The 27179-nt window shown below is 42.5% G+C and overlaps 1 protein-coding gene across 1 annotated transcript in view; it reads left to right on the top strand.

The window, feature by feature from the left end:
- The first annotated feature begins 294 nt into the window (after nt 1-294).
- The window catches only part of ccny (cyclin Y), a 242146-nt gene continuing 215261 nt past the window's right edge, over nt 295-27179 (top strand). The window contains exon 1 of the mRNA XM_059971923.1: nt 295-1337. Within this exon, the coding sequence (XP_059827906.1) occupies nt 1187-1337 (151 nt within the window). The 5' untranslated portion in view covers nt 295-1186. The remainder of the gene's footprint in view (nt 1338-27179) is intronic.

Here is a 27179-nt window from a genome sequence, read left to right as displayed (position 1 = left end):
TGGGGATCTCTAATGATGGATGCTGCTTTCCTATGACAGTATTTCATGTAGATGTGCTCAATAGTTTAAAAACTGCCACTTTTTTTCTTTTTGTCGTCGTACCAACTTTTAAAACGACTTGCCACTTTCCCTTGGATCCCAAGGCATTTTTTTTGTTTCCTTAACCAATCTGCTATCTTGGAGACTTAACGTTACACAAGCAGTGATAAATCTCTTAGGCACATTTATTTTTAATCATTATCATTCAGCAAATCCATGAAGGGCTGGAAATGAGGTGTAGGGAGGGTGTTTGTGTGGTGATGGTGAGGGAGGAGTGTAATCTGCAGTATTTTTCTCTTGGATTACTATAACTGGACAACTCCGTTGGAAAGTGCAGTTATTTAGGGACAGGGCAAACACTGGTTGGTGGCGTGGGAGAATTGCATGTCATCGACTTTAAGAGAATGGGAGGGGGCGTGTCAAAATCGGGTGCTTTCGATGCGAAACAGTCGGAGGGGTGCCATTTTTTGAACAGAATAAAGGGGAGTGTCTTGCCTTGAGACCGGGGCTCTGTTCTGCCCACGGGGAAAGGGCTGGAATACTGGCTCGCTTCAGAGCACTGGATCTCATCTTCTGGGTGTTACTCAGTAGCATTTTGTAGTCGCCACCCTTGAACCGGAACTCCTCCGGCAGATTGGTTACACCGCACTGCTGTTAACTGTGTGTCTGTTTAGGAAGATAAAGTCACCATTTCAGATACACACTTCGTGGGGGATGTGGGGCTTCGTCTGAAAACTCTGCGCTTATTTTTTTCGCCCTCATTGAAGGATGTCTGATTTTAGATAACTTTTAATAAGTGGTGTTTTTTTTTTTGAAGAAAACATGCCCTAGCCGTGTGAATGATGATAGAGAAGGGAGCGGAGATGAACTGTTCGGCTGCTTCGGGTCAGTCAGCCTGAGGAGAGGAAGAAGGGAGAAAGCTCGCCGGCTTCTTTCAGATGGCCGTGCAGTGCTCGCTGTGGCCGGATGAGGGTGTATCTCTGATCGGACACTGATTTCTTACCCCTCCACCCCCTGGTAATTTTTTGTTTTGTGTGTGTGTGGCGAGTGAGGTAAACCTATTTCCCTCGGGCTCGGTCCGAAACCTTCATTCAGTCAAGGGGAGGATTAAAAGCTCCATTCGGCGAGGGAGCCAGGCCGGAGAAAGATGGGGAACACCACTTCGTGCTGCGTCTCGTCCAGCCCCAAACTGCGGAGGAACCACGCTCGCCTGGAGACCTACCGCACCGACACCGACATCAGCCGGGAGGACACGGGCTGCAACCTGCAACACATCAGCGACCGGGAGGCGGTGGACGGTACGTTTCCCTCCTTGTTGTCGCTTCTCCTCGGTGCGGGGGCCTCGCTTCCTTTTAAGTCTTGTGCCGGCCTGAGCAGAACATGTCCGCGGCCCCAGGGCTGAGGGGAAAGTCCGTGTATTTTGGCAGCTTTCAATTGCATTGCTTTATTCAGAATCTTAATGGGAACTCACTATCTGGGGCTTCATTATACCCATGCAAACTACAGTATGGTTATTAATCTTTTTAAATTGGGAGTTCTGCTGTTGTTGATCAGAAACCTGGTCTCGGTGCTGCTTAGTTAGTCTGAAGTGGAGAGAACCAAAAGGACATTGGGAGGCTGATCGAATGCATATTAAAATCAAATTCCCCTGTCAAACTGCTGATCTGAATTGGGAAAGAAACGGGCACCAATAAAGGCATGCCTTTAGCAGGCTGGCTGTTTCTCCATCCCACAGGATCTACCTGGGGTAATTGTTGGAAATGGATCTTCATCGTCTCTTCATTTTGTAAACACCTCGAGAACGTTGCCCGGTTGTGAACGCGAGGAATTCCCCACGCGGTGTTGGTCACTTCAGGTGGATGCGCGCTTTGCAACTCGCGGGGCTGCCCTTGGAAAGGGAACCAGTAGCGTCGGGGTTTGTTTGTAAATAGCTTCCTGCTGTTGAGATTTATTCCAGCTCTCTGGATGAATCTGGTTTCAGACTGTGTCCGAGAAGTGTGTAAAACCGCAGTGTAGCATTTTATAACAGAAAATTCAATGTACCTAGGGAGTGTCCTGAGATTGGCGTGTCCTGAGAATGTTCTCTTCGCCGGGTGTCTGCTGGGTGACCCAGCCTTTTTGATTTGTGACGTAGACTGAAATGTTTGAGAGTCTAGAGTTCCGCTTTGTTATAATGGTCACACTTGCGCTAGTTGTAGTCAGTTCGCATTAATCTGTACTTAAACATAGTACAGTACTTGCATGTCCACTAGGGATTAAAGTTTCATAGTTTGTACAATTTCAGCATGCATAAAACAATCCTACCAGTCAGAGAGATGAATATGTTCAGAAGTCTATCTCACCACAGTATGTATTTTCTCTCTAGTGATTTTTGTTTGTTGATGATCAGAGAAGTGCCAGCAGTCTGAGTCAGACTGCCCAGGTCTTTGGCGTTTTATTTGATCATCGATTCATGTTATCAACTCTGTCTATATCCCACTTAGCATGTATCATTGGGCTTCTCCTTTTCTTGGGCCTACCTTGCATTGCATTTAGCCATCCTCATGTAATTCTGGCCATGCGGGAGAATCCCTTATTCTGTTTTGTCAGTTTAATACTAAACTAACCAAAACTTAGTTGTAATTCCCATTGAGTTGTGATTGCAACACTTTATGCATTCCTTCATTTTTGATCTTGACCAGCTCAGAGTCAATTGCTTCTCCCTGCTGTCTTGCCTCCAGTTACCAAGTGTTCAAGTTTTGGTACTTCTCTTGATATTTCCTTCTCCAAATGTTTGATCTTAAAAATCTGACTTTATTTTTGATTTATCCCTACCCGGTATGGGAACTGTACGTCCCTCAATTGCAAGACTTTGCAGAGAGTGTTGTGGACAGCCCAGTGCATCTGTAGATGTGAACTTCCCACTATTCAGGACTCTTACAAAGACAAGTGTGTCAAAAGAGTCCGAAGGATCATTGGGGACCCAAGTCACCCAACCACAAACTGTTTCAGCTGCTACCATCCCGGAAACAGTATTGTAGCATAAAAGCCAGGATCAACAGGCTCCAAGACAGCTTTTTCCACCAGGCCATCAGACTGATTAATTCCTACTGGTACAATTGTATTTCTGTGTTATATTGACTGTCCTGATGTACATACTTTTTATTATAAATTACTATAAATTGCACATTCAGACGGAGATGTAACAAAGCTTTTTACACCTCATGTATATGAAGGATGTTAGTAATCAAGTCAATTCAATTTATTTATTATATCAAACCTTCGGCCAACTATCCCAAAGTCTGACTGCCAAATGTTGCTTGCTGGTACCCAGGATTGTTTTGGGATATAGAAAGCTCTATATAAAACAAGTTACTGAGGGTTCCTGTTTCAGGAAACAACTCTTCAGTATGACACAGGATTTAGTCAAAATTGTGTCTCTTGCTGTAGAAATTAGCAATTCTCAATGATTATAACTCGTGGGGTAGCTCTAAGCATTTTTCTCATTCTTTTCATTATTTTCATCCCTAAATAGAGTTCATTTTGTCTTGTGATTGTAAATACTTTCCCATAACATTTGCAGATAATATTAAATTAAGTGTGCTTGCCACGTGGATGGTCGTGGTCACATGAAGGGAAGGGTTGAACATTCATGGAGAGAGATGATAGCTTGTTAGCTTTTTTCTATTTTTATATGCAAACAATTCCTCGTCAACCACTATCACTAATTACAGTTATTGAAAATTTGAGGAAGAAGCTGCTTAGCTCATGGTGTGTATCTCAAGTCAAGAAAGATACTGTACTGATCTCACCCCTGGATTGTTGGACTGTCATCACCCACCATCGCTTGCAAAAGCACAACTTCCTCTTTGAACACTATCACTTTTCCAAATTTTTGTGTAGTTAATTCTGCAGTCTGTTACTGCAATTTGCATTTGAATGCATTCTACTACTGTACCTGGTGATGGTAGTGAAATGAACCTAATCAAAGCCACAAATTATATCCAAAATGATTGCATTTTTGATAAAGTAATTTTCCTCTCTCCCATTGAACTTGAACTATCTGCACATAATAGATTTGACTTCTGTTAACTGTTCTCCAGCTGGCTGATGCTTCATCCCCACATTATTTTATGTAGCCAGTGAATTTTTTGTAATGCTTCTCCTGTTCCCAAAGTATTACCTCAGAAGCCTTTGGCCTCTTAAATTTCTCAGGAGAGAGGTAATTGTTGATGGTTCTACCCTTAGTTCAGCTGATCCACTGCTGAGACATCAGCCAACATAGAAGTTAGCTCTACACTTGATTGTTCCAATCTTCTAATATTCCCACATCTTTCCTCGATCTCCCTCAGTCCACCTCCCTCTTTAAACTTTATCTAACCTTAAACTTTGCTTTCCATATCTTCTTCTGACATGTTCTTTTTAATCTTCAGCCCTGGAGTCTGCTGAGGTAGCTTCTGACCTAATTGTCTCAGTTTTAATTTATCGTCCTTCTCGTATATCTCCTTATTGTTTTTAACCTCCTCCAGCCCAAAATTGCTCCTAAATCTCAGCCTTCACTGAGTTCTGGCTCCATGCATGCTAAGGATTTTGGTTGCTCCACCATCAGCTGCTGCCTCCACTTTAGCTATCTAGGCCCTGAACTCTAAAATTGTCGATCTAAATATCTTCCTTTTCACACGTTGGGTTATTAGACAGTTTTTGGTAATCGGACCTAAGACCTCATTAAGTAGCTTGAAGTCCTAATTTTGCTTAAAAAAGCAATTGTGAAACCCACTGGGATATCCTTTATATTTTTAATTGCTGTATATATTTGAGATGTTGATTGGCAATATGAAAGGATCATGGGGAGAGATTTGAAACCAAGGATAAGGTTAAAACTGACTTTGGGCCATGAGCCAATGTAATTCAAGTACAGAAAGGGTATGGATTCATTAATAGAAGTAGAGTGTTTGTAGAAAGGGCACGGATTATGGTTTCCTTTGGTTGGTTAGTTCAGGTTATGTAAAGTGTTAAAGTGTTAAAATTAAGTTATCGAATGAGATTCACTGTAATACCCCAGCCATATTAGTTGTCTCTTTCGCTCATCCTTTCATTCCTTAGTTCAGTTCATCTCTTGCAGAAACCCTCAATGAACTCTGTAAACCTTTACTCCTCTTCCTGAATCTTCAAAACCTACTTCAGCTTTCTGCTTGTATTTCCTTTTCGGATCCCACGTCCAATTTTGTTTAATAATTCCAGTGAAGATCCTTTGTATACCTTTTTTATGTTAAAGATATCTTAAGAATGTAAGTGATTGTTGTCAGAGTCACTTGCAGAAGGAGTTGACACGGAGCTGAATAGTTAGGGTAAAGCAGCTGATTAAGTGACTCTTAGCGATGCAGTGATTGCTGTGGAATGGTTAAGGTTCAGACCTTCAGTCACAGACCAATGTGTATAACTTCACAATTCACTGAAGAGCTTTCAGCTACAGTGGAAACCTGCTTTGTGCTGCGTGTTGCAGCAAGAAAAGAAATTGCTTGTCAGTATTTGAAAGACAGTTCTTAAAAGCTGCACCTTTGAATTAATGTAACTGAAGGGTTTTAATTTTGTTTTTTTTTTAATTGTTTTCAAGTTTTTTTTTCCCGGTCACGACTCTAGTGTGGGATTCTTGCCATAGTGAAATTCCCATGCAAAACCTAAATGGAGACGAAGATTTAAAATGAAAAGAATGGTTCGATTTACTGCTGATGATTACAATGAATGGCTCTTTTTGTTTAGTTTTCTCATCCTTGAGCAAAAGAAGAGATTTAATCGCTATACATGGATGAGCAAATAAATCGGAATAAGTCAAAATAAATCATTGGATCACATGTGGACCAGGGCTGGTGTTTTTATTCCCCCAACAGAGAGCCCTCTTCTTTGCTTCATTTGCAAGCATTGCAAACGTGAGCATTTTATTTAACGAGCTATTTCTTTAGAGGATGGTGAATCTGTGAACTTCATTGCCACAGATAGCTGTGGAGGCCAAGTTAGAGGTTGGTAAGTTCTTGATAATTAAAGGTGTCAAAAATGGGGGGTGGGGGAAGGGGAAGGTAGGAGAAGGATTGAGAGGGATAATAGATTAGCCTAGATCAAATGGTGAAGCATGTTTGATGGGTTGAATAGCCTAATTCTGCTCTAATGTCTTGTGGTCTTTCTGCTGCATAATTGGCTTTGAGAGCTATCCACCATGTTGAACACATGCAACTCTGCCAGAACCATCTCTCCTTCGGAAGAGCAAAGGTATCTAAAGATTTTCTTTCCAGTTTTGACCTTGTTTTTTTTCTCTCTGTCACTCCACTGCCTTTGAAAACTTCCCACAAAAGAACTGTTGAGAGATGGTTAGATTACTTTTTTTTACACACTAAAGAACATCTGTATAACTTTACTCTCCTTGCCTACCAGAGCTTTCCCATTGGCTTCTGCTCAGACCATTTACTTACTCTAATTACTTTCTAGCTTTCTGTAATGTACCTTATCCATCCGTTGATACCATTTTCGCTAAATTAGTTACTACCCAACTTAAGGAAGAGGAGGAAATAGTGGAGGTACTTAATGAATACTTTGCTTCAGTATTTCACTATGGAAAAGGATCTTGGCAATTGTAGGGATGACTTGCAGCCGACTGAAAAGCTTGAGCATGTAGATATTAAGGAAGAGGATGTGCTGGAGCTTTTGGAAAGCATCTAGTTGGATAAGTCACCGGGACCGGATGGGATGTACCCCAGGCTACTGTGGGAAGTGAGGGAGGGTATTACTGAGCCTCTGGCAACGATCTTTGTATCATCAATGAAGATGGGAGAAGTCCCGGAGGATTGGAAGGTTGCAGATGTTGTTCCCTTATTTAAGAAAGGGAGTAGAAAGGGAAATTATAGGCCAGTGAGTCTTACTTCAATGGTTGGTAAATTGATGGAGAAGATATTGAGAGGCAGGATTTATGAACATTTGGAGAGGCATAATATTATTAGGAATAATCAATATGGCTTTGTCAAAGGCAGGTCATGCCTTAACAAACCTGACTGAATTTTTTGAGGATTGACAAAACACATTGATGAAAGTAGAGCAGTAGATGTAGTGTATATGGATTTCAGCAAGGTATTTGATAAGATACCCCATGCAAGGCTTATTGAGAAAGGAAGGAGGCATGGGATCCAAGGGGACATTGTTTTGTGGAGCCAGAACTGGCTTGCCCACAGAAGGTAAAGAGTGGTTGTAGATGGGTCATATTCTGCATGGAGGCTGGTGACCAGTGGTGTGCCTGAGGGATCTGTTCTGGGACCCGTACACTTTGTGATTTTTATAAATGACCTGGATGAGGAAGTGGAGGGATGGGTTAGTAAATTTGCAAAGATCGGGAGTGTTGATAGTGTGGAGGGCTGTCAGAGGTTACAGCGGGACATTGATAGGATGCAAAACTGGGCTGAGAGGTGGCAAATGGAGTTCAACCCAGATAAGTGTGAGGTGGTTCAATTTGGTCAGTAAAATATGATGGCAGAATATAGTATTAATGGTAAGACTCTTGGCTGTGTGGAGGATAAGAGGGATCTTGGGGTTCCGAGTCCATAGGACACTCAAAGCTGCTATGCAGGTTGGCTCTGGTTAAGAAGGCATATAGTGCATTGGCCTTCATCAATTGTGGAATTGAATTTAGGAGCCGAGAGGTAATGTTGCAGCTATATGAACCCTGGTCTGACCCCACTTGGAGTACTGTGCTCAGGTCTGGTTGCCTCACTACAGAAAGGATGTGGAAACCATAGAAAGGGCGCAGGGAAGATTTACAAGGACGTTGCCTCGATTGGGGTGCATGCCTTATGAGAATAGGTTGAGTGAACTTGGCCTTCTCTCCTTGGAGCGACGGAGTATGAGAGGTGACCTGATTGAGGGGTACAAGATAATGAGAAGCATTGATTGTTTGGATGTTCAGAGGCTTTTCCCCAGGGCTGAAATAGCTAGCACGAGAGGACATATTTTTCAGGTGCTTGGAAGTAGGTACAGAGGAGATGTCAGGGTAAGTTTTTTTTAATGCAGAGCGATGAATGCATGGAATGGGTTGCCAGTGGTGGAGGTGGAAATGATAGGGTCTTTTAAGAGACTCCTGGATGGCTACATGGAGCTTAGAAAAATAGAGGGATATAGGTAAAGCCTGGATATAGGTGGTTCTAAGGTGGGGGATATGTTCGGCACAGCTTTGTGGGGCAAAGGGCCTGTATTGTGCTGTAGGTTTTCAATGGTTCTAACTTCCAGATTTGATGGTTTTTATTGAAAACTCCCCTTATCAGCCCCCTTCATTTTCTTTAAATTGTCCCTAATCTTATTGTCCTTGCAAACTACCACTTTGTCTTTAGCATATCTTTCTGAAGTCCATGAACATATTGTGGGATCTAAACATCTGTACCTTTTTTTTTGTTAAACAGTTATAGTTCTGTAGTACAGAAAGAAGCCCCTTTTCCCATCTGGTTCGTGCTGACTAAGGTGCCCACCCAAGCTAGACTTATTTGGTCCATAACCTTCAAACCTTTTCTATCCATCTTCCTGTGCAAATGCCTTTTAAATGTTATTGTTCTCTCTGCGTGTGTTATTACCTTTGGGAGCTCATTTCATATATGGACCAACCTCTGTGTGGAAAAAGTTGCCCCTCAAGTTCCTAATAAATATTTCTCCTCTCACCTTAAGCCTACATCCTCCAGTTCTTAATTCCCTAACTGGAGAAATTGAATTGCTCCATTGTTTATCTGCCCTTTGCATTGCAATAAAGCAGCATTAAATGAATTACTACTTTCACACTTGGCATAGCCATTATGTTGCAGCTTACTGTTCCTTCCAACACTTGACCACCTTTGTTCAGACTGGTGGAGCTTCCATCTATTTGTAGTCACAGCAACTTCCTTGGCTTTCGTCCAACTCTCATCAATGTGAGTCACTTGGCCACAGCATCTCCTGAACTGCCACACCACCACTGCTTCCTCTTTTGATCTTTTGATGTTGCTAAACTGTGCAACTACGGTATTGGTTATACTGCCATGACCTTCAATTTTTGGAAAGAACAATGTATTCTACCCCACAGCAGATTCCATGTCTTTACCTTTGTAAAGGTGAACATGTTAAACAGAGCAGTTTACAATATTGGTTTCAGTTTCTTTTCAAACTGAGCTTCTGACTTCATTCTGAGAAGTTCTCATCTGCAGTCTTGTACCAGTTTCCCGACAGTTCTGTTTTTATGATAATCGTAAACTGTTATGCTCTGTTTTGTAATGTCCTTATCTCCTATCATCTGTAGCCTTGATGCTGTACCTCTTTTCGTCAAACTTAAACATTTTCATCTTTGCACTTCCATAAATGAGATGGAGGGCATGGCAGGACATCCAATACTATAAGTCATGGGAGCAGAGTTAGGCCATTCAGCCCATCGAGTCTGCTCTACCAGTCCGTCATGGCTGATTCCCAGATCCCACTCAACCCAATACACCTGCCTTCTCTCCATAACCTTTGATGCCCTGACCATTCAGGAAACTTATCAATTTCCACCTTAAATATACCCACAGAATTGACCTCGCTGCAATCTGTCGCAGAGCATTGCACACATTTACTACTTTCTGGTGGGGGGAAAAATCCTCCTTACCTTGCCCCTCAATTTTGAGGCTGTGCCGTCTAGTTCAGGATGCCCCCACCATAGGAAACATCCTCTCCACATCCATCTTATCTAGTCCTTCAACATTTGCTCGGTTGAATTACTACTGGGCAGTTTAATATCAAAGCAAATAAGAGATCGGGAAGGGAGGTGGACTGATGTATCAATGTATTCTTAAAAGCAATGTACTCTTGCTGAAGCTAATGTTGTCTCCCCACCTCTAAATTCTCTTTCCATACTACTCTTTGTTTAACTTTGGCTTTGTGTCCAAAGTTAGGTGAACAAAGATGCAAAGTTGTCTCTCCACTCAGATTTCATACTAATTTATTGAGATGTTGTATCCAATATTCCAAGTCTGGTGGGGAAGTCGGAGCCCAGTTCTACAAATCCATGTCCACTGGAGGCTGAACAAGACGACCTGTCCTGGGCTTGGTGGGCAGTGCATGTGTGTGGGTAGGAGGGATGGAGGACCATCACTGGGTTCCGGCAAACCATCAGCAAAGGAGCTGAAGGCAGTGTGGACAGGGCCAATGAACTTAACCTGTTTTTCAACAGATTTGACACTGTGGCCCCTGCCCATCCCTCACATGATTCATTGTTGTCGGCCCCCAACCAACACATACTCCACTCTCCCCTCCTACCCCTCCTCACAGCTCCCCACCCTACTCTCGTGACTACACCCTCCCCCACCTGAAACCACCACGATGGGCTTCACAGCTGAACAGGTGAGAAGACAGCTGAAACGTCTCCACCCAAGCGAGGCTGCAGGCCCGGATGGTGTCAGCCTGTGGGTGTTCAAAGCCTGTGCTCCCCAGCAATATGGAGTACTTCCCCATGTCTTCAACCTGAGCCTGAGTCTCCAGAGGGTTCCTGTGTTGTGGAAGACATCTTGCCTCATTCCTGTACCGAAGATGCCGCACCCCAGTGGCTCCAATGACTACAGACTGGTGGCATTGACCTCCCACATCAAGAAGACCCTAGAGAGACTTGTTCCAGAGCAGCTCCAGCCTATGGTTAGGCCACACTTAGAACCTATCAGCCCCGACTAGGAGTTGAGGATGCCATCGTCTACCTGCTGAACTGTGTCTACGCCCACCTGGACAAGCTGGCGAGCACTGTGAGGGTAATTTTTTTTACTTCTCTAGTGCGTTCAACACCATCCGCCCTGCTCTGCTGGGTGAGAAACTGACAGTGATGCAGGTGGATGCTTCCCTGGTGTCATGGATTATTGATTACCTGACTGGCAGACCACAGTATGTGCGCTTGCAACACTGTGTATCAGACAGGGGGTTCAGCAGCACTGGGGCTCCACAGGGGACTGTCCTGTCTCTCTTTCTCTTCACCATCTGCACCTCGGACTTCAACTACTGCAATGAGTCTTGCCATCTTCAGAAGTTTTCTGATGTCTCTGCCATAGTTGGATGCATCAGCAAGGGAGATGAGGCAGAGTACAGGGCTATGATGGGAAACTTTGTAACTGTGTGAGCAGAATAATCTGTAGCTTAATGTGAAAAAGACTAAGTAGCTGGTGGTGGACCTGAGGAGGGCTAAGGCACCGGTGACCCCTGTTTCCATCTAAGGGGTCAGTGTGGACATGGTGGAGGATTACAAATACTTAGGGATACAAATTGACAATAAACTGGACTGGTCAAAGAACACTGAGGCTGCCTACAAGAAGGGTCAGAGCTGCCTCTATTTCCTGAGGAGACTGGACAATGCTGAGGATGTTCTATGAGTCTGTGGTGGCCAGTGCTATCATGATTGCTGTTGTGTGCTGGGGCAGCAGGCTGAGGGTAGCAGACACCAACAGAATCAACAAACTCATTCGTAAGGCCAGTGATGTTGTCGGGGTGGAACTGGACTCTCTGATGGTGGTGTCTGAAAAGAGGATGCTGTCCAAGTTGCATGCCATCTTGGACAATGACTCTCATCCCCTCCATAATGTACTGGTTGGGCACAGGAGTACATTCAGCCAGAGACTCATTCCACCGAGATGTAACACTGAGCGCCATAGGAAGTCATTCCTGCCTATGGCCATCAAACTTTACAACTCCTCCCTCGGAGTGTTAGACACCCTGAGCCGATAGGCTGGTCCTGGACTTATTTCCACTTGGCATGATTAACATTATTATTTAATTATTTATGGTTTTATATTGCTATATTTCTACATTATTCTTGGTTGGCGTGGCTGTAACGAAACTCAATTTCCCTCGGAATCAATAAAGCATGTCTGTCTGTCTGAATAGGGCTTGCTTCACTGTTGTTCCTTTGTTGCTTGTTCTGTTTTGCTGAGCAGTGTGGGCATGCAGCTTTGGCACCAGAATGTGTGCCGGCAATTACAGGCTGCCCCAACACATCCTTGGGTGTGTTGATTGTTAATGCAAATGATACATCACTGTATATTTTGATGTACATGTGATACATAAATCTAAATCTGAAATATGTGTAGCAGGTCCCACTTTCCTCAAATGTTGTTGCCTTTGCCCAGCCAGCAGACACTGTGCTTTCAGCTCTCTTTGACCGATGTTCCTAAGCCATTCCATTAATATTCTACCTCTCCTCCTTTATTGTCTGCCTTAAGTAGAGCACATTGACCAAGCTTAAACATAGTCCTAGTTCCTTCTTTGGATTACTGTTCATTTTCACTTTTCTGTTGACCTTTGTATGCTGCAGTGGGAAAGTTTTCTCACCATTAAAGGTATTGTGCGAATATAAGTTGTAAGAGCATGTTTCATTTGTGACATGACTGTTGTGAAAGTAGTTCTGATGAAGACACAAGCTTCTTCAATGAAATAAAAGGGAAATTCAACTCTTTTCCTACATGGCAAAATTGATAGAATAACCAACTTTAATCTGAGAAGCTAATTAATTTTGTTAAGAATTCCACAATTATTAACCATTTGTGGTTTTGGATATTGACTCATGAGGAAGAAAAGTTTGCCTTCTGTTTCTTTGTTAATGATGAAGCAAAATTGAGCTCTATTTGTAGCTAAAGCAACCCATTTTGAACACCAGTGTTCATAGATTTACAGGAATTCCCTTCACTGGATTTAGTTGGTTTCTAACAGGAAGGTTCTGCAGCAGATAAATTGCTACTTTTCCTCAATAACTTGAGAGCACAACCTCTTCCTGGACAGTTACACTTACTCATAAAATTAGCAGACACTTCCTATTAAAAGGGCATTTTTCACTTGAGGACTTTTGTATGTAGGTGTCTGTGAGCCTGTGCACATTAGGGCGGCCTTTTCTTTTGCTTAGTGGAAATTTAAGATGCCAGACTTTCATATGATAGTTTCACCACCACTATACAAGAGTCAAAGATCATTTGATGTGATTTGTTCCATTATTTTTATTTTGTGAAATATTTACCTTTTAAGCTGTGCTCTTTTGAAGTGTGAATAATCCAAATTCCCTGCAGTGTCTATTCATGGAGAGATTCCTATGGAAATATCACTGGTTCTATAATGATATGGGCTCTGTAATTCAAAAACTGAAGTCTGAAATGAAACTAGAATGTAGACACACGTGGTCATACAGCAGCTGAAACCAAACATTACCTTTTTGTATGTGCGTATATACAGTATGGTTTCAACCAGTTTAGCTTTGAGCAAGATTATACGTTTACTTAATTTGATGGTATTACAGTAGTGAACTAATTTGTTACGATTTGGTACATTTACATATGGAATAATATGTCAATTTCACCTAGCCCGATCTCTTTAGGTGTATTCTGCCTTTGATACCTCACTGCTTCTGGCATTTGGTGTCTCTGGAATTCAATCTCCATCTATCACTTCCCCATATTTTCTTCATTCCTCAAATTCTGGTCTGTTGGTTAGCTCCAAGTTTAATCCCAAAGATGAGAAAATCTGCAGATGTTGTAAATCCAAGCAACACACAAAATGCTGAAGGAACTCAGCAGGCCAGGCAGCATCTGTGGAAGAGTAAACAGTTGATACTTCAGGGTGAGACCCTTCATCAGGACTGACAAAGGGTCTTTGCCTGAAATGTTGACTGTTTACACTTGTCCACAGATGCTGCCTGTCCTCCAAGTTTAATTCCTCTGTTTTAATTAGTCATGCCTTCAGCAGCCAAGGTCAGTGATTGAATACTAGACTAGTAATCCATAGGGTTTTATAATCTAGAGAGCAGAGTTCAAATCCTGCTGTGGCATCTGTGGGAATTAAATTAGTTAATATTCTGAAATTATTTTAGCAAAAAACCACAGGTGTTTGTAAAGACCACTCATCTGTTGTTTAAAAACCTAATTTGTTCACTGATGCTCTTCTGAGCAGAAAATCTGGCCAATATGTGAATAGGCAGGGTCTTGGCTTAACAGGCCTCAAGCTGCTCAGTTTGGGAGTAAGCAGGAATGGGTAATAAATGCTGGTCAGGTCAGTAATGCCCAGATATTGGAAAATAAATTTTAAAAACCGTGTTCTGGCATTTCCCTCCTTAACCTTCCCATTTCTCTTTCAAGATGATACTTCAAACCTGACACTAGCACAGCAAGTTTGGTGATGCTCCTGTGCAGCACCTTGGGAAACATTGCTTTGTTAAAGGAGCTTTATAAGTGGTAATATTATTCAGTTCAGCCAGTGTGTGCTCATTTTTCATCTCCGTTTCCACGGTTTCCTCTCCCCAGGCCATTGCTGGCTCTTCTGAGCAAAAGAAACAGCAAATTTCTGATCAGAAATTACGATTTGTGGTAATATTGGACTGTAACTAAAGTGCTAATGTGACTGTTAGTCTGGAGCACAATAATAAACATCCATCCCTGATCTTTACATTCTTCTAAACTCCCTTCCACATTTGAAGTTGTGTGAGCTTAGGCTCATGTGAACTGCCAGAATGTGATTGGCAAATCGTGGAACATGACAAAAGTGCGCAAACTGAGCTTGGGATATGGTTTAAAAAGGCAGTCAAACACTATTAACTGACTCATTAACAATAAATGGATATAAAAAGATGATGCTTGATTTTAAGTTTCAAGTTAATGTAAGCCTGCCAAATGGTAATCAATAGAATTACGTTAAGGTGGTAAATCTAACATTCCACCTGATGTTTCTGCCTATATATAGGGCCACCATTTGTGGATTCAGTAGGCTTTTTCGGTGCATTGGTGTAGGTATATAATTTGGAATGTACAACATAACTTAGTGAATACCTCCACAGTTAAAGTTGCTCAGTAGACAATGTTTCTGTGGTAATTGAAACTAGAAATTGTGGGAAATGTTTAGCAGGTTGAACAGCATTCATGGAGAGAGAAACGATGTTTCAAATTGCCCTGTGGTCCTGCCACAAGCTAATGTAGGCTGACTTGCTGAATATTTGGAGCAGTTTCTGTTTCTGGATTTCAGCATCTGCAGCATTTAATTTCTATAAGCACCAGGGGAAGATTCTGCAGATGCTGGAAATACAGAGCAACACACCCAAAATGCTGGAGGAACTCAGCAGGTCAGGCAACATCTATGGAAATGAATAAACTGTCTACGTTTCGGGTCGAGACCTGTCTTCAGGAATAGAAAGGGGGGGGGGGGGAAGACACCAGAATAAGAAGGTGTTGGGGGGGGGGGGGAGGGTAATGATTACTAGCTAGGTGATAGGTGTAGCCAAATCGGTGGAAGAAGTAAAGGGCGAGAGAAGAAGGATTTGATAAAAGAGGAGAGTGAACCATGGGAAAAGGGGGAGGAGGAGGAGCATGAGGATGAGGTGATAGGTGGGTGAGGAGAAGAGCCAAGAGGCCAGAGTGAGGAATAAAAGATGGGGAAAGGGGAAAAAAGATCAGAAGGAGAAATCTATGTTTATGCTATCAGGTTGGAGGCTACCTAGATGGAATATGAGGTGTTGCTCCTCCACCCTGTGAGTGGTCACATGGCAAAAGAGGAGGCCAAGGACTGACATGCCAGGCATTTCTATGGAAGGTGATTACTAACCCTTTCCTTGCTCTATCTGTGGTTTGGCTTTCATGAAGTCATGGTTCTAACAACTAATGCGCGAGCTGCAAATTAAATCATGGTTTTTTTTTCGCAGAGTTTTCCAAATAATTACAACTGAAGCTCAGAAATATTTTTACAAATTACTGGCATGAATTGATTTAACAATGTTGTATTAGGCAGTGATGTATGAGAAGCACTATGGCAACCTTGGTTGCTGCTTTTCAAGTACTTTCTCCTTTATTAATTCAGTTCTATTTCAATTCCTGATGTTGACCTAAAGATGTCTGGAGAGAAGCTTTGCTTTTTGCAGAATTGGCTTTGTGACTGCGTGCTTGTTCACCTTTTTGTGAAGGATATTGTGAATTAGAATTCTATGTTATTACAATGCTAAATTCCTGCTCTCTTTCCCTACCTGACTCCACAGTAATCTCCCTTCACAACCGACTCTCGATAAACTGTCAGTGACATGATTGCCATCAAATGTCTGTCAGCGGGTCCTTTTCAGAATAGTAGGCAGTGACTTGTGGGGTACCGCAAGGCTCTGTGCTGGGAATGCAGCTATTTGTAATATACATTAATGATTTAGATGAAGGGATTAAAAGTAACATTAGCAAATTTGCAGATGACAAAAGCTGGGTGGCAGTGTGAAATATGAGGAGGATGTTAGGAGAATGCAGGGTGACTTTGACAGGTTGGGTGAGTGGGCAGATACATGGCAGATGCAGTTTAATGTGGAATAATGTGAGGTGATCCACTTTGGTGGCAAGAACAGGAAGGCAGATTACTATCTGAATGGTGTCAAGTTAGGAAAAGGGGAAGTACAACGAGATCTAGGTGTCCTTATTCATCAGTCACTGAAAGTAAGCATGCAGGTACAGCAGGCAGTGAAGAAGGCTAATGGCATGTTGGCCTTCCTAACAAGGGGAGTTGAGTATAGGAGTAAAGAGGTCCTTTTGCAGTTGTACAGGGCCCTGGTGAGACCACACTTGGAGTATTGTGTTCAGTTTTGGACTCCAAATTTGAGGAAGGACATTCTTGCTATTGAGGGAGTGCAGCGTAGGTTCACGAGGTTAATTCCCAGGATGGCAGGACTGTCATATGTTGAAAGATTGGAGCAACTGTACATGTATACACTGGAATTTAGAAGGATGAGAGGGGATCTGATTGAATCATATAAGATTATTAAGGGATTGGACACGCTAGAGGCAGGAAACATGTTCCTGACATTGGGGGAGTCCAGAACCAGAGGCCACATTTTAAGAATAAGGGGTAGGCCATTTAGCACGGAGTTGAGGAAAAACTATTTCACCCAGAGAGTTGTGGATCTGTGGAATGCTCTGCGTCTGAAGGCAGTGGAGGCCAATTCTCTGGATGCTTTCAAGAAAGAGTGAGTTAGAGCTCTTAAAGATAGCAGAGTCAAGGGATATGGGGAGAAGGCAGGAACGGGTAACTAATTGTGGATGATCAGCCATGATCACAGTTAATGGTGGTGCTGGCTCAAAGGGCCGAATGGCCTACACCTGCACCTATTGTCTATTATGTAAAAGTTCTGCTTTCAACACTTCAGTGAAAAAGAGGAAAAGGTTAGATAATAAGAAACTGACATTATTTAAATGTTTATAAATGATAAAGAAATCTTAACATTCATTTGTTTCTGTTTCTAGTTCCATTTTGTGGGCAAATGTGTCATGTTCACCGGACATTGAGATCCAGAACTTATATAACACCCCGCCATCGGTCTTAGTGGCCCTGGTTGCTGCAGCTGAAGGAATGTTAAATAATGGGACTTCCATTAAGCCAATACTAGGAAGATCTTTTATCTTCCAGACGATCTTATCTGAGGGAATTTTCACCTGGGTCAAGGTCAGAGTTGAATTTATTTTTACAGTACACACAAGGGTATTGAAAAACTTACTTGCAGTAGAATCACAAGCACAGCATCATATTGGTGGTATTCACAAGCAAAACATGAAAATAAACATGCACAATTTTTACAAGAGTAAAGCAGATAGAATTAATTGCAGCTGCAGCTCGATAACAGGAAACTGGAGAGCTGATAGGAGCTTCAGGGTGGTAGCCTCTCCTAGGTTGCAGGGGGCAAGTACCTGGGTGACTGTCAGGAGAGGGAAAGGAACTGGGAAGCCAGTGCTGAGTACACCTGTGACAATCTCCCTCAATAATAAGTACAGGTAGTCCTTGGGTTACGAACGAGTTCAGTTCCTGAGTCCGTCTTTAAGTCGGATTTGTATGTGAGTCGGAACAGGGACATCCGGTATTATTTAGCGTCAGTTAGTCAAATGTTTTTCTTAGTATATAGTATATATTTTACCTTTCTATGCATATAAAACACTGAAGAAACGTATATATTTCAATAAATAAACCACTGTGTTGCTCAGTAATAAATGTAGCTTTCATCGGGGCAGGGCCTTTCACGTGCTCCGTTATTTTCACTTTATCCTTTACCTATATCCTTTAAAGTTGTTCCGGTCGTTGACCAACTGTAGCCTAAAGCTTTTCTAATGACCGATGGCGTTTCACCACTTTCCAATTGCTTTATTATTCCCACTTTATTTTCAATTGCGTCCTTTTCCATCAACGGAACAGAAAACTGCGGATTTTGTGTTCTATCGCTGAGCAGCAGTGAACTGACTGATTGGCCTATCAGAGTTCTCTTTAGGAACTAAGACTTGATCAGCATTTCTGATCTGGCTATTGTTCACGATCGCACGTAATAAAAAAAAATGCAGCAGCAGCCGTGGGCAGTGGGTCTTGTGCTGCTCCAGGTCCTAAAGTCCATCTGCACTGAGAAAGGTTAAACGGTACGAGTGGGGGTGATGCTGACTGGAAAAGTGGGGGGGTGGAATTCAGGGTGAATCTTGCTAAGAAATGCTTAAGCCAAATACAAAATTGCACACTCAACGCAGTATTAACGGCGACAACTTAAAATGGCGGACGGCGTTCTCCTCCCTCTGTTCGTAAGTACGAGTTGTCCATAAGTCGGACATTCGTAACTCGGGGACTGCGGATATAGCTTGAGGGCAGGGGAGCTACCGGGGAGAGCCGCAGCGACTGAGTTTCTTTCACAGTCTGACACTGTGGTCGGAAGTGAAAAGGACTGCACTAGTTATAGGCAATTCCATAGTTAGAAGGGTGGACATGAACAACACACACAATGCTGGAGGAACTCAGCAGGCCAAGCACATAAGATTTCCATGGATGAAAAACTTGAATGGTATGTTGCCTCCCAGATGTCAGGATCGGGCTCGTCTTGGATCGGGTTCTCAGCATTCTAAAAGAGTAGAGTGAGCAGTCTCTTAGTACATATTGGCACTAATGACATGGGTGAAAAAGAGAAGAGGTTCTGAAGAGAGAATTTGGGGAGTTAGGTGGAAAGTTGAAAAGTAGGAACTTCAGGGTGTTAATCTCTAGATTGCTTCCTGTGCCACATGCCAGTGAGGGTAAGGATCGGATCAATCACCTCATGAATGTGTGGCTGAGGAACTAGTGTAGGGGGAAGGGTGTAAGATTTCTGGATCATTGGGATCTCTTCTGTGGAAGTTAAGACTGTACAAGGGACACGTTACACTTGAAAGCAAGGGGAAACCAATGTTCTTGTGCGCAGGTTTGCTAGAACAGTTGGAGAAGGTTTAAACTAATTTGGCAGGGGGATGGGAACCAGAGTTGGCGTACAACTGGAAGTGTGTTGTGAGACTGAGGAAGGACTGGCAGATGCTAGGGGGAAAATTGTAGTCAGCGGCATGAGTTGCAGTGTAAAATGGGGGAAAAAATACAGGGCTGAAGGTGTTATGTCTAAATGCATGCAGTATAAATAGTAAGGTAGATGATCTTGTAGCACAGTTAAAGAGATTACCAATCATGATGTGGGCATCATTGAGTCTTGGCTGAAAGAAGATCATAATTGGAAGCCTAATATTCAAGGATACTCATTGTATCTTAAGGACAGGCGGGTAGGCGGATGGGATGGTGTGGCTCTTGGTAATCAAAACCTTTGAAAGAGGTAACATAGAATTGGAAGATGTAGAATCCTTGTGGACAGAGTTACCCTTGCAGTTTCTTAAAAAGACCCTGATGGGAATTGTGTACAGGCCTCCGAACAGTAGCCAGAGTGGGAGTCAAATTACAACAGGAAATAGAATATGCATGTCAAAAGGGCAATTTTGTGATGGTCATGGGGGATTTCAATTTGCAGGTAGATTGGGGAAAATAAGGATGATGCTGAATCCCAAGAGAGAATTTGTAGATTGCCTGTGAGATGGCTTTTTTAAAATTTTGTGATTGAGCCTACAGGGGGAAAGGCTATTCTGGATTGGAATGAACCAGATTAGATTAGGGAGTTTAAGATATAAGAACTTGGAGGCAATGATCGTAAATTGATAGAATTCACTTTGCAATTTGAGAGGGAGAAGCTGAAGCCAGATGTAACAGTGTAACAGTGGAGTAAAGGGAGTTATGGAGGCATGGGAGATGAACTGGCCAAAATTGATTGGAAGCAGACACTAGCAAGGATGATGGCGGAACAGCAATAGATGGAGTTTCTGGGAGGAATTAGGAAGGCGCACGATCCCAAAGAGTAAGTCATATTCTAAAGGCAGGATGATGCAAATGTGGCTGACAAAGATCAAAAAACACTTTTAAGCAAAAGAGAGGGTATGTAATGGAGCAAAAATTGGTGGGAAGTTAAAGGATTGGGAAGTTTTTAAAAACCAACTAAAAAAAGCCATAAGGAGTGAAAAGATGAAATATGAAGTTAACTTGGTCAATATATTTAAGAGAATACCGAAAGTTTTTTCGAATATATATAAAGAGAGTCGAGAGTAGATATCAGACCACTGGAGAATGATGCTAGTATTTTGCATTTGTTTTCACTGTGGAAGGCACTAGCAATATGCCAGAAGTTTGAAAGTGTAGGGGGCTGCAATGTGTCTTAAGTGCTATTACTACAGAGTAGGTACTTGGGGAAAATGAAAAGCTTGAAGGTAGGTAAGTCACACAGATCAGATGGACTACTTGTTTGGTTCTGAAAGGGGTCGCCAGCAGGTGGTAAGAGTGGGCTGTCTCATCTCTGACCCTCAACACAGATGCCCCTCGGTTGTGTCCTAAGCCCCCTTCATTACTCTGTGTTGCCGCCCACCGCTCCAGTCTGCTAATTAAATTTGCTGATGATACTACACTGATTGTGGGTTGCCTCATTATTGTTTGAGATTAGGCCAGAGAAGAAGTCATCACCCTGACAGTGGTGTCAAGAAAACAACCTCTCCCTCAGCATTGTAAAAACGGAGGAGCTGATTGTGGACTGCAGGAAGAATGAAGACGGGCTAACCCTTATACATGTCAATGGATCTGGGGTTGAGAGGGTGAACGGCTTTAAGTTCCTCAGTATAAACATCATTGAAGTTTCATGTGGTCTGTACATACTGGCTGTGTGGTGAGAAAAGAACAACAGTGCCTCTTTCACCTCAGACGGTTGAAGAAGTTTGGTATGGGCCCCCAGATCCTAAGAACTTTCTACAGGGGCACAATTGAGAGCATCCTGACTCGTCGTATCACTGCTAGTATGGGAACTGTACTTCCCTCAATTACAGGACCCTGCAGAGAGTCATGCAGACAGCCCAGTGCATCTCTAGATGTGAACTTCCTACTATTCAGAACATTTACAAAGACAGGTGTGTAAAAAGGGCCCGAAGGATCATTGGATACCTGAGTCACTCCAACCACAAACTGTTTCAGCTGCTATTATCTGGGAAGTAGTACTGCAGCATAAAAGCCAGGACCAACAAGCTCTGAGACAGTTTCTTCCATCAGGCCATCAGACTGATTAATTGATGCTGACACAACTGTATTTCTGTGTTATATTGTTGTATGTACTTTTTTTTAATAAATTGCACATTTAGATGGAGATGTAATGTAAAGATTTTTACTCCCATGTATATGATGGATGTAAGTAATAAAGTCAGTTCAGCTCAATGAAAAGATTGGGGAGGCATTAGTAATGATCTTTCAAGAATCACTAGATTCTGGCATGGTTCAAGAAGACAGCAAAATTGCATATGTCACTCCTCAAGAAGTGAGGGAGGCAGAAGAAAGGAAATTATAGGCCAGTTAGCCTGACCTCAGTGGTTGGGAAGATGTTGGGTCAATTGCTAAGGATGAAGTCTCGGGGTTCTTGGAGGCACATGATAAAATAGGCCAAAGTCAGCATGGTTTCCTTAAGGGAGAATCTTGCTTGACAAATCTGTTGGAATTCTTTGAGGAAATAACAAGCAGGATAGACAAAGGAGAATCAGTGGATGTTTTGCATTTGGATTTTCAAAAGGCTTTGACAAGGTGCCGCACAGGGGGCTGCTTCAGTTCAGTTCAGTTTATTGTCATTTAGAAACCACAAATGCAATGCAGTTTAAAAAATGAGACAACGTTCTCCAGAATGATATCACAAAAGCACACGACAAAACAGACTACACCAGAAAATCCACATAACATTTGGTAATCCCCAAAGCCAGAGTCCAGAGAGGCTGCTGCGTATTAATATCACGCTACCACTTAGCGCGTTCCCTGGAAAGGAGCTCCAAACTCAACAGACAAAACAAGACTACCCAGGCACAACAAGTCAAGAGACCACCCAACAAACCAAAAACTAAAGCTATAAGACCTACACAAAACCACATAGTTACATAGTTATAGTTACAACAGTGCAGACAATACCATAGTTGATAAAAAAAAACAGACCATAGGCACAGTTAAAATAGTCCAAAGATGTTAAAAGACTACAAGTTCAAAAGAAACCACAGTACAGTTTCCACAAGTCCTTAGGGTTCCGATAGACTTGTCAACCCATGCAGGCGGTAGAAGGGAATACCCCTGCTATGGGCTTCCATGGCGCCACTGGACTCAGCCTCACAGACACAGCACACAATGAAAGTGCCGTCAGACCCAGCCTTCGCAGACACAGTGGACTCCTGAGTCTATTGAACCTCTGAGTCTCCGAACGTTCCTCTGGCACAGCCTCTCTGAGCACCATCCTCTGCCAAGCACACTACAACGCCCCCACCAACAGTCATCGGCAACGCGACCTCGAGGACTGGGGGCCTGTTCTCAGCAGAGACCCGGACCTCACAACAGTAGCAGCAATGAAGAAGTCCTTCCTGGAGATTTCCAGATGTTCCTCCGTGCTCCCACATCTGTTTTTCATCAGATTAGGATTGTGCACGGCACCCCGCTTAACAAATAACAGATACCAACTCTGGAGTGGTCGGTGCAAACTGCATCGTGCCGCCATCTTGGTCGCGAGATAACAAGATACAAATCCATGGTATTATAGGAAAGATATTAGCATGGATAGAGAATTGGCTGAATGACAGGAGACAAAGAGTAGAAATAAAGGGAGCCTTTTCTGGTTGGCTTCTGTTAAGTACTGGTGTTCTGCAGGGAGTGGGAATTGGGACTGCTTTTTACAATATATGCCAGTGATTTGGATGATGAAATTGATTGCACTGGGGTCCAGTTTGTGAATGATATGACACTGGGTGGAAGAGCAGGTAGTGTTGAGGAAGCAGTGAGGTTGCAAAAGGACTTGGACAAATTAGGAGAATGAGCAACGAGCAATGTCAGGTGGAAAACTCTTGTCGGGAAGTATATAGTCATGCACTTTGCTAGAAGGAACAAAAGTGTAGACTGTTTCCTAAATGGGCAGAAAATTTTAAAAATCTGCAGTCCAGAGGAATTTAGGAGTCTTTTTGCAGAGTTCCCTCGAGATTAACTTGCAGATTGAGTCAATGATAAGGAAGACAAATGTGATGTTTCCATTCATTTTGAGAGGACTAGAATATTAAAAGCAAGAATGTAATGAGGCTTTATAAGGCACTGGTGAGGTCTCACTTTGAGCATTGTGTGCAGTTTTTGGCTTTTTATTTAAGAAAGGATGTGCTGACATTGGGGAGGTTTTGGAGAATGATTCTGGGAATGAAATGGCTATCATGTGATGAGTGTTTGATGGCTCAAGGCCTTTACTTGCTGGGATTTAAAAGAGTGTTGGGGGGGGGGGAGGTAAATCTCATTGAAGCATATTGAATGTTGACAAGCCTAAATGGAGTGTATGTGAAGAAGATGATCCTTTGGTGGGGGAATCTAGGCCACAGGGCACAACCTCAGAATAGAGGAGCATCTATTTAGTATGGCAACGTGGAGGAATTTCTTTACCCAGAGGATGGTAAATCTGTGGAATTGATTGCCACAGGTAGCTATGGAGCCAGGTCATTAGGTGTATTTAAGGTGGAGGTTGATGGGTTCTTGATTAGTCAGGGCGTGAAAGTTTATGGGGAGAAGGCAGAATAATGGGGTTGAGAGGGAAAATGGATCAGCCATGATGAAATGGCAGAGCAAACTCAATATGCCAAATGACCTAATACTGCTGTTATCTCTTATGGTCTTAATTAGATGAAAATATTATAATGCAAAATTATCAGTGGTTATAGTGTTTTGAACTGTAACGATTAGGGTTTTCCTGTTTGATTCAAGAACTGAATGGATGAAAGGAAGTAGCTGTTCTTGACCTTGGTGGGATGGGACTTCAGGCCCTCCTGCCTGATGTTGGTTGTGAAAAGATGGCATGGCCTGAATAGTAGGGATCTTTGATGGATGTTATCCCTCCTGCAGGTATAACAGGTTGTGGGGAGGACTGTGCCTGTGATGTACTGGGCAGAGTCTACTGTTCTGTGCAGTTTCTTGCATTCTTTTACATAGGAATTGCTGTACCAGACCATGGTGGGATACTTTTTACAGTACATCTGTAAGAGCATATTGGAGTGTTTGGTGACGAGCTGAACTCTTTAAACTTCGAAGAAAGTATAGATTCTGACACGCTTTCCTTGTGGTTGCATCAATGTGCTCGGTTCAGGAGAGGTTAGCTGATATGTTAACGACCTGGAATTTAAAGCTGCTTTCTCCTTCCACTGTCAATTACCCCCAAAGTGTGCCCTCCTTACCCTTCTCGAAGGTGGTAATCAGCTGTTTACTTTTACTGACCTTAAATGAGGCATTATTGCTACAGGTGTACTGTCTCACTCCAGTAAGCTATCTCATCACCACCAGTGACGTCTAACAACAGTAGTGTTGTCAGCGAAGTTAGAATGGCATTGGAACTGAGCTCAGTCAGTCAGTTAATTGTGTGTTAAGAGTAGAGCAGGAGGCTAAATGTGGAGCCTTCAGGTGCACCTGTGTTGAAGATGAGTGAAGGGATGTATTGTTTCCGATACTGACTGTTTGAGGCCTACCAATGAAGAGGTTGAGTATCCAGTTGTAGTGGAGGGTATAGAGGCTCATATCTTGAAGTTTGGATTTGGATGGGATGGATATGAATAAGGTCACGTTTCAGGGTATCACTGTGTTCTGGTGACATCCGTATGCTTACGGTAATGTTACTTGCACTTGCGCATCATGATAGATGTGACATCACCTCTCTGTGTTTGTACGTGGGCCAAGATGTGTTCATAGCATTGTTGGCAGAATCTCAGACGGGTATGAAAGGGCTTACAGGAGCGAGGTATACCAGCTAGTTGAATGGTGTCACGTCAACAACCTTGCACTCAACACCAGTAAGATCAGGGAGGTGATTGTGGAGTTCAGAAAGGGTAGGATGATGGAACATGAACCAATCCTCATAGAGGGATCAGAAGTGGAGCGAGTGAGCAATTGCAAGTTCCTGGGTGTCAAGATCTCTGAGGACCTAACCTGGTCCCAACATATTGATGCAGTTATAAAGAAGGCAAGACAGCAGCTAAATTTCATTCGGAGTTTGAGGAGATGTGGAAACCATAGAAAGGGTGCAGAGGAGATTTACAATAATGTTGGATTGGGGAGCATGCCTTATGAAAACAAGTTGAGTGAATTGTGCCTTTTTTCCTTGGAGCGACGGAGGATGAGAGGTGACCTGATAAGATGATCAGAGGCTTTGATCATGTGGATAGTCAGAGGCTTTTGCCCAGGGCTGAAATGGTTGCCAAAAAGAGGACACAGGTTTAAGGTGCTGGGGAGTAGATACAGAGGAGATGTCAGGAGTAAGTTTTTTACTCAAAGTGGTGAGTGCCTGGAATGGGCTGCCAGCAACGGTGGTGGAGGCGGATATGATAGGATCTTTTAAGGGACTTTGGATAGGTACATGGAGCTTAGAAAAATAGAGGGCTATGGGTAAACATAGTCATTTCTAAGGTAGGGACATATTCGGCACAACTTTGTAGGCCGAAGGGCCTGTATTGTGCTGTAGGTTTTCTCTGTTTCTATGGGATTTGGTTTGTCAGTTAAAACACACATGTATGGTGAGATTCCAGTCCTCAACGAAAAGTTAATGAGAAATGTTGCCCCATGAGTCGTATTTCCAGCACAGTGTTTTTATTGAATCATTCCCATTTCAGTATTAAGCAGTAATGCCTAAATGGCAGTTATTTTATTACCATTGTTAAAAATTGTGCAAAAAAGAAATTTTAATATGATCTGAGAAGTCATATCTTTATTCTTGCAGTGAGTGCTAAAGGTCTGATGATAATAAAGATCGTGAAATATGAAACTACTGTGGCTGTTTCTTTAGCTGATATTGTCCTAGGATGGCAGGAGAAGTTTCAGGTATGGTCTTACCTGATATAAGAGAACTGAGGCAGTTCCATTTCAGTTTTTTAAATATATTGGTTAGATTTTCAATGAAATTTTAAGAAACAATGCAAGGGCAGCACAGTAGAATAGTGGTTAGCACAAATGCATTACAGCACCTTGATTGATCCTTGATTGCGGTTCAATTCTCACTGCTGTTTGTAAGGAGATTACATGCTCTCCCTGTGGCCATGTGAATTTTCCTCCAGATGCTCTGGTATCCTCCTTGGACTGTGTTGGACATTAATGCGAAACGATGTGCTTCACTATATGTTTTTATGTACGTGACCAATAAAGCTAATCTTTAAGTACAGGTTTCTCCCGCAATCCGAAGATAGAGCATTCCTATGAAACCGTTTATAAATTGAAATGTTGTAAAGCGAAGAAGCAATTGCCATTAATTTATATGGAAAAATTTTTGAGCATTCCCAGACCCAAAAAATAACCTACCAAATCATAGCAAATAACACACACAACCTAAAATAACACTAATATATAGTAAAAGCAGGAATGATATGATAAATATACACCCTATATAAAGTAGAAATGTATGTATGGTGTAGTTTCACTTATCAAAATCGTGAAGACAGCGAGCCAAAGTAGGCATGTACACGCATTTGTACACACGTGTGTACGCATGTTACCTGCACAAGGTTTCACGGTCATTGTAGTCTTTCTTGGGGTAAACACACGCATAAAGTGGGCGTCTTTTTTTCATAAAAGCGAATATCCTCTCTGGTTAGCGAAAACAGGTACTAATGTAGGTTTTTCGTAACAGTGAGTTGTCGTAAAGCGAATGTTTGAAAAATGGGGGACACCTGTAATCGAGTGTAATGAGACCTTAAGTTCGAAGATACTGTGCTTTGAGATACAACTATGACTCTTGTTATTTCATGAATTAAGATGTTCTTCTTCCT

Source organism: Hypanus sabinus, chromosome 6, assembly GCF_030144855.1.
Source record: "Hypanus sabinus isolate sHypSab1 chromosome 6, sHypSab1.hap1, whole genome shotgun sequence".
Taxonomy (NCBI): Eukaryota; Metazoa; Chordata; class Chondrichthyes; order Myliobatiformes; family Dasyatidae; genus Hypanus; species Hypanus sabinus.
The sequence above is the reverse complement of the archived record's forward strand: the minus strand, read 5'-3'. Positions and strand labels throughout refer to the sequence as shown.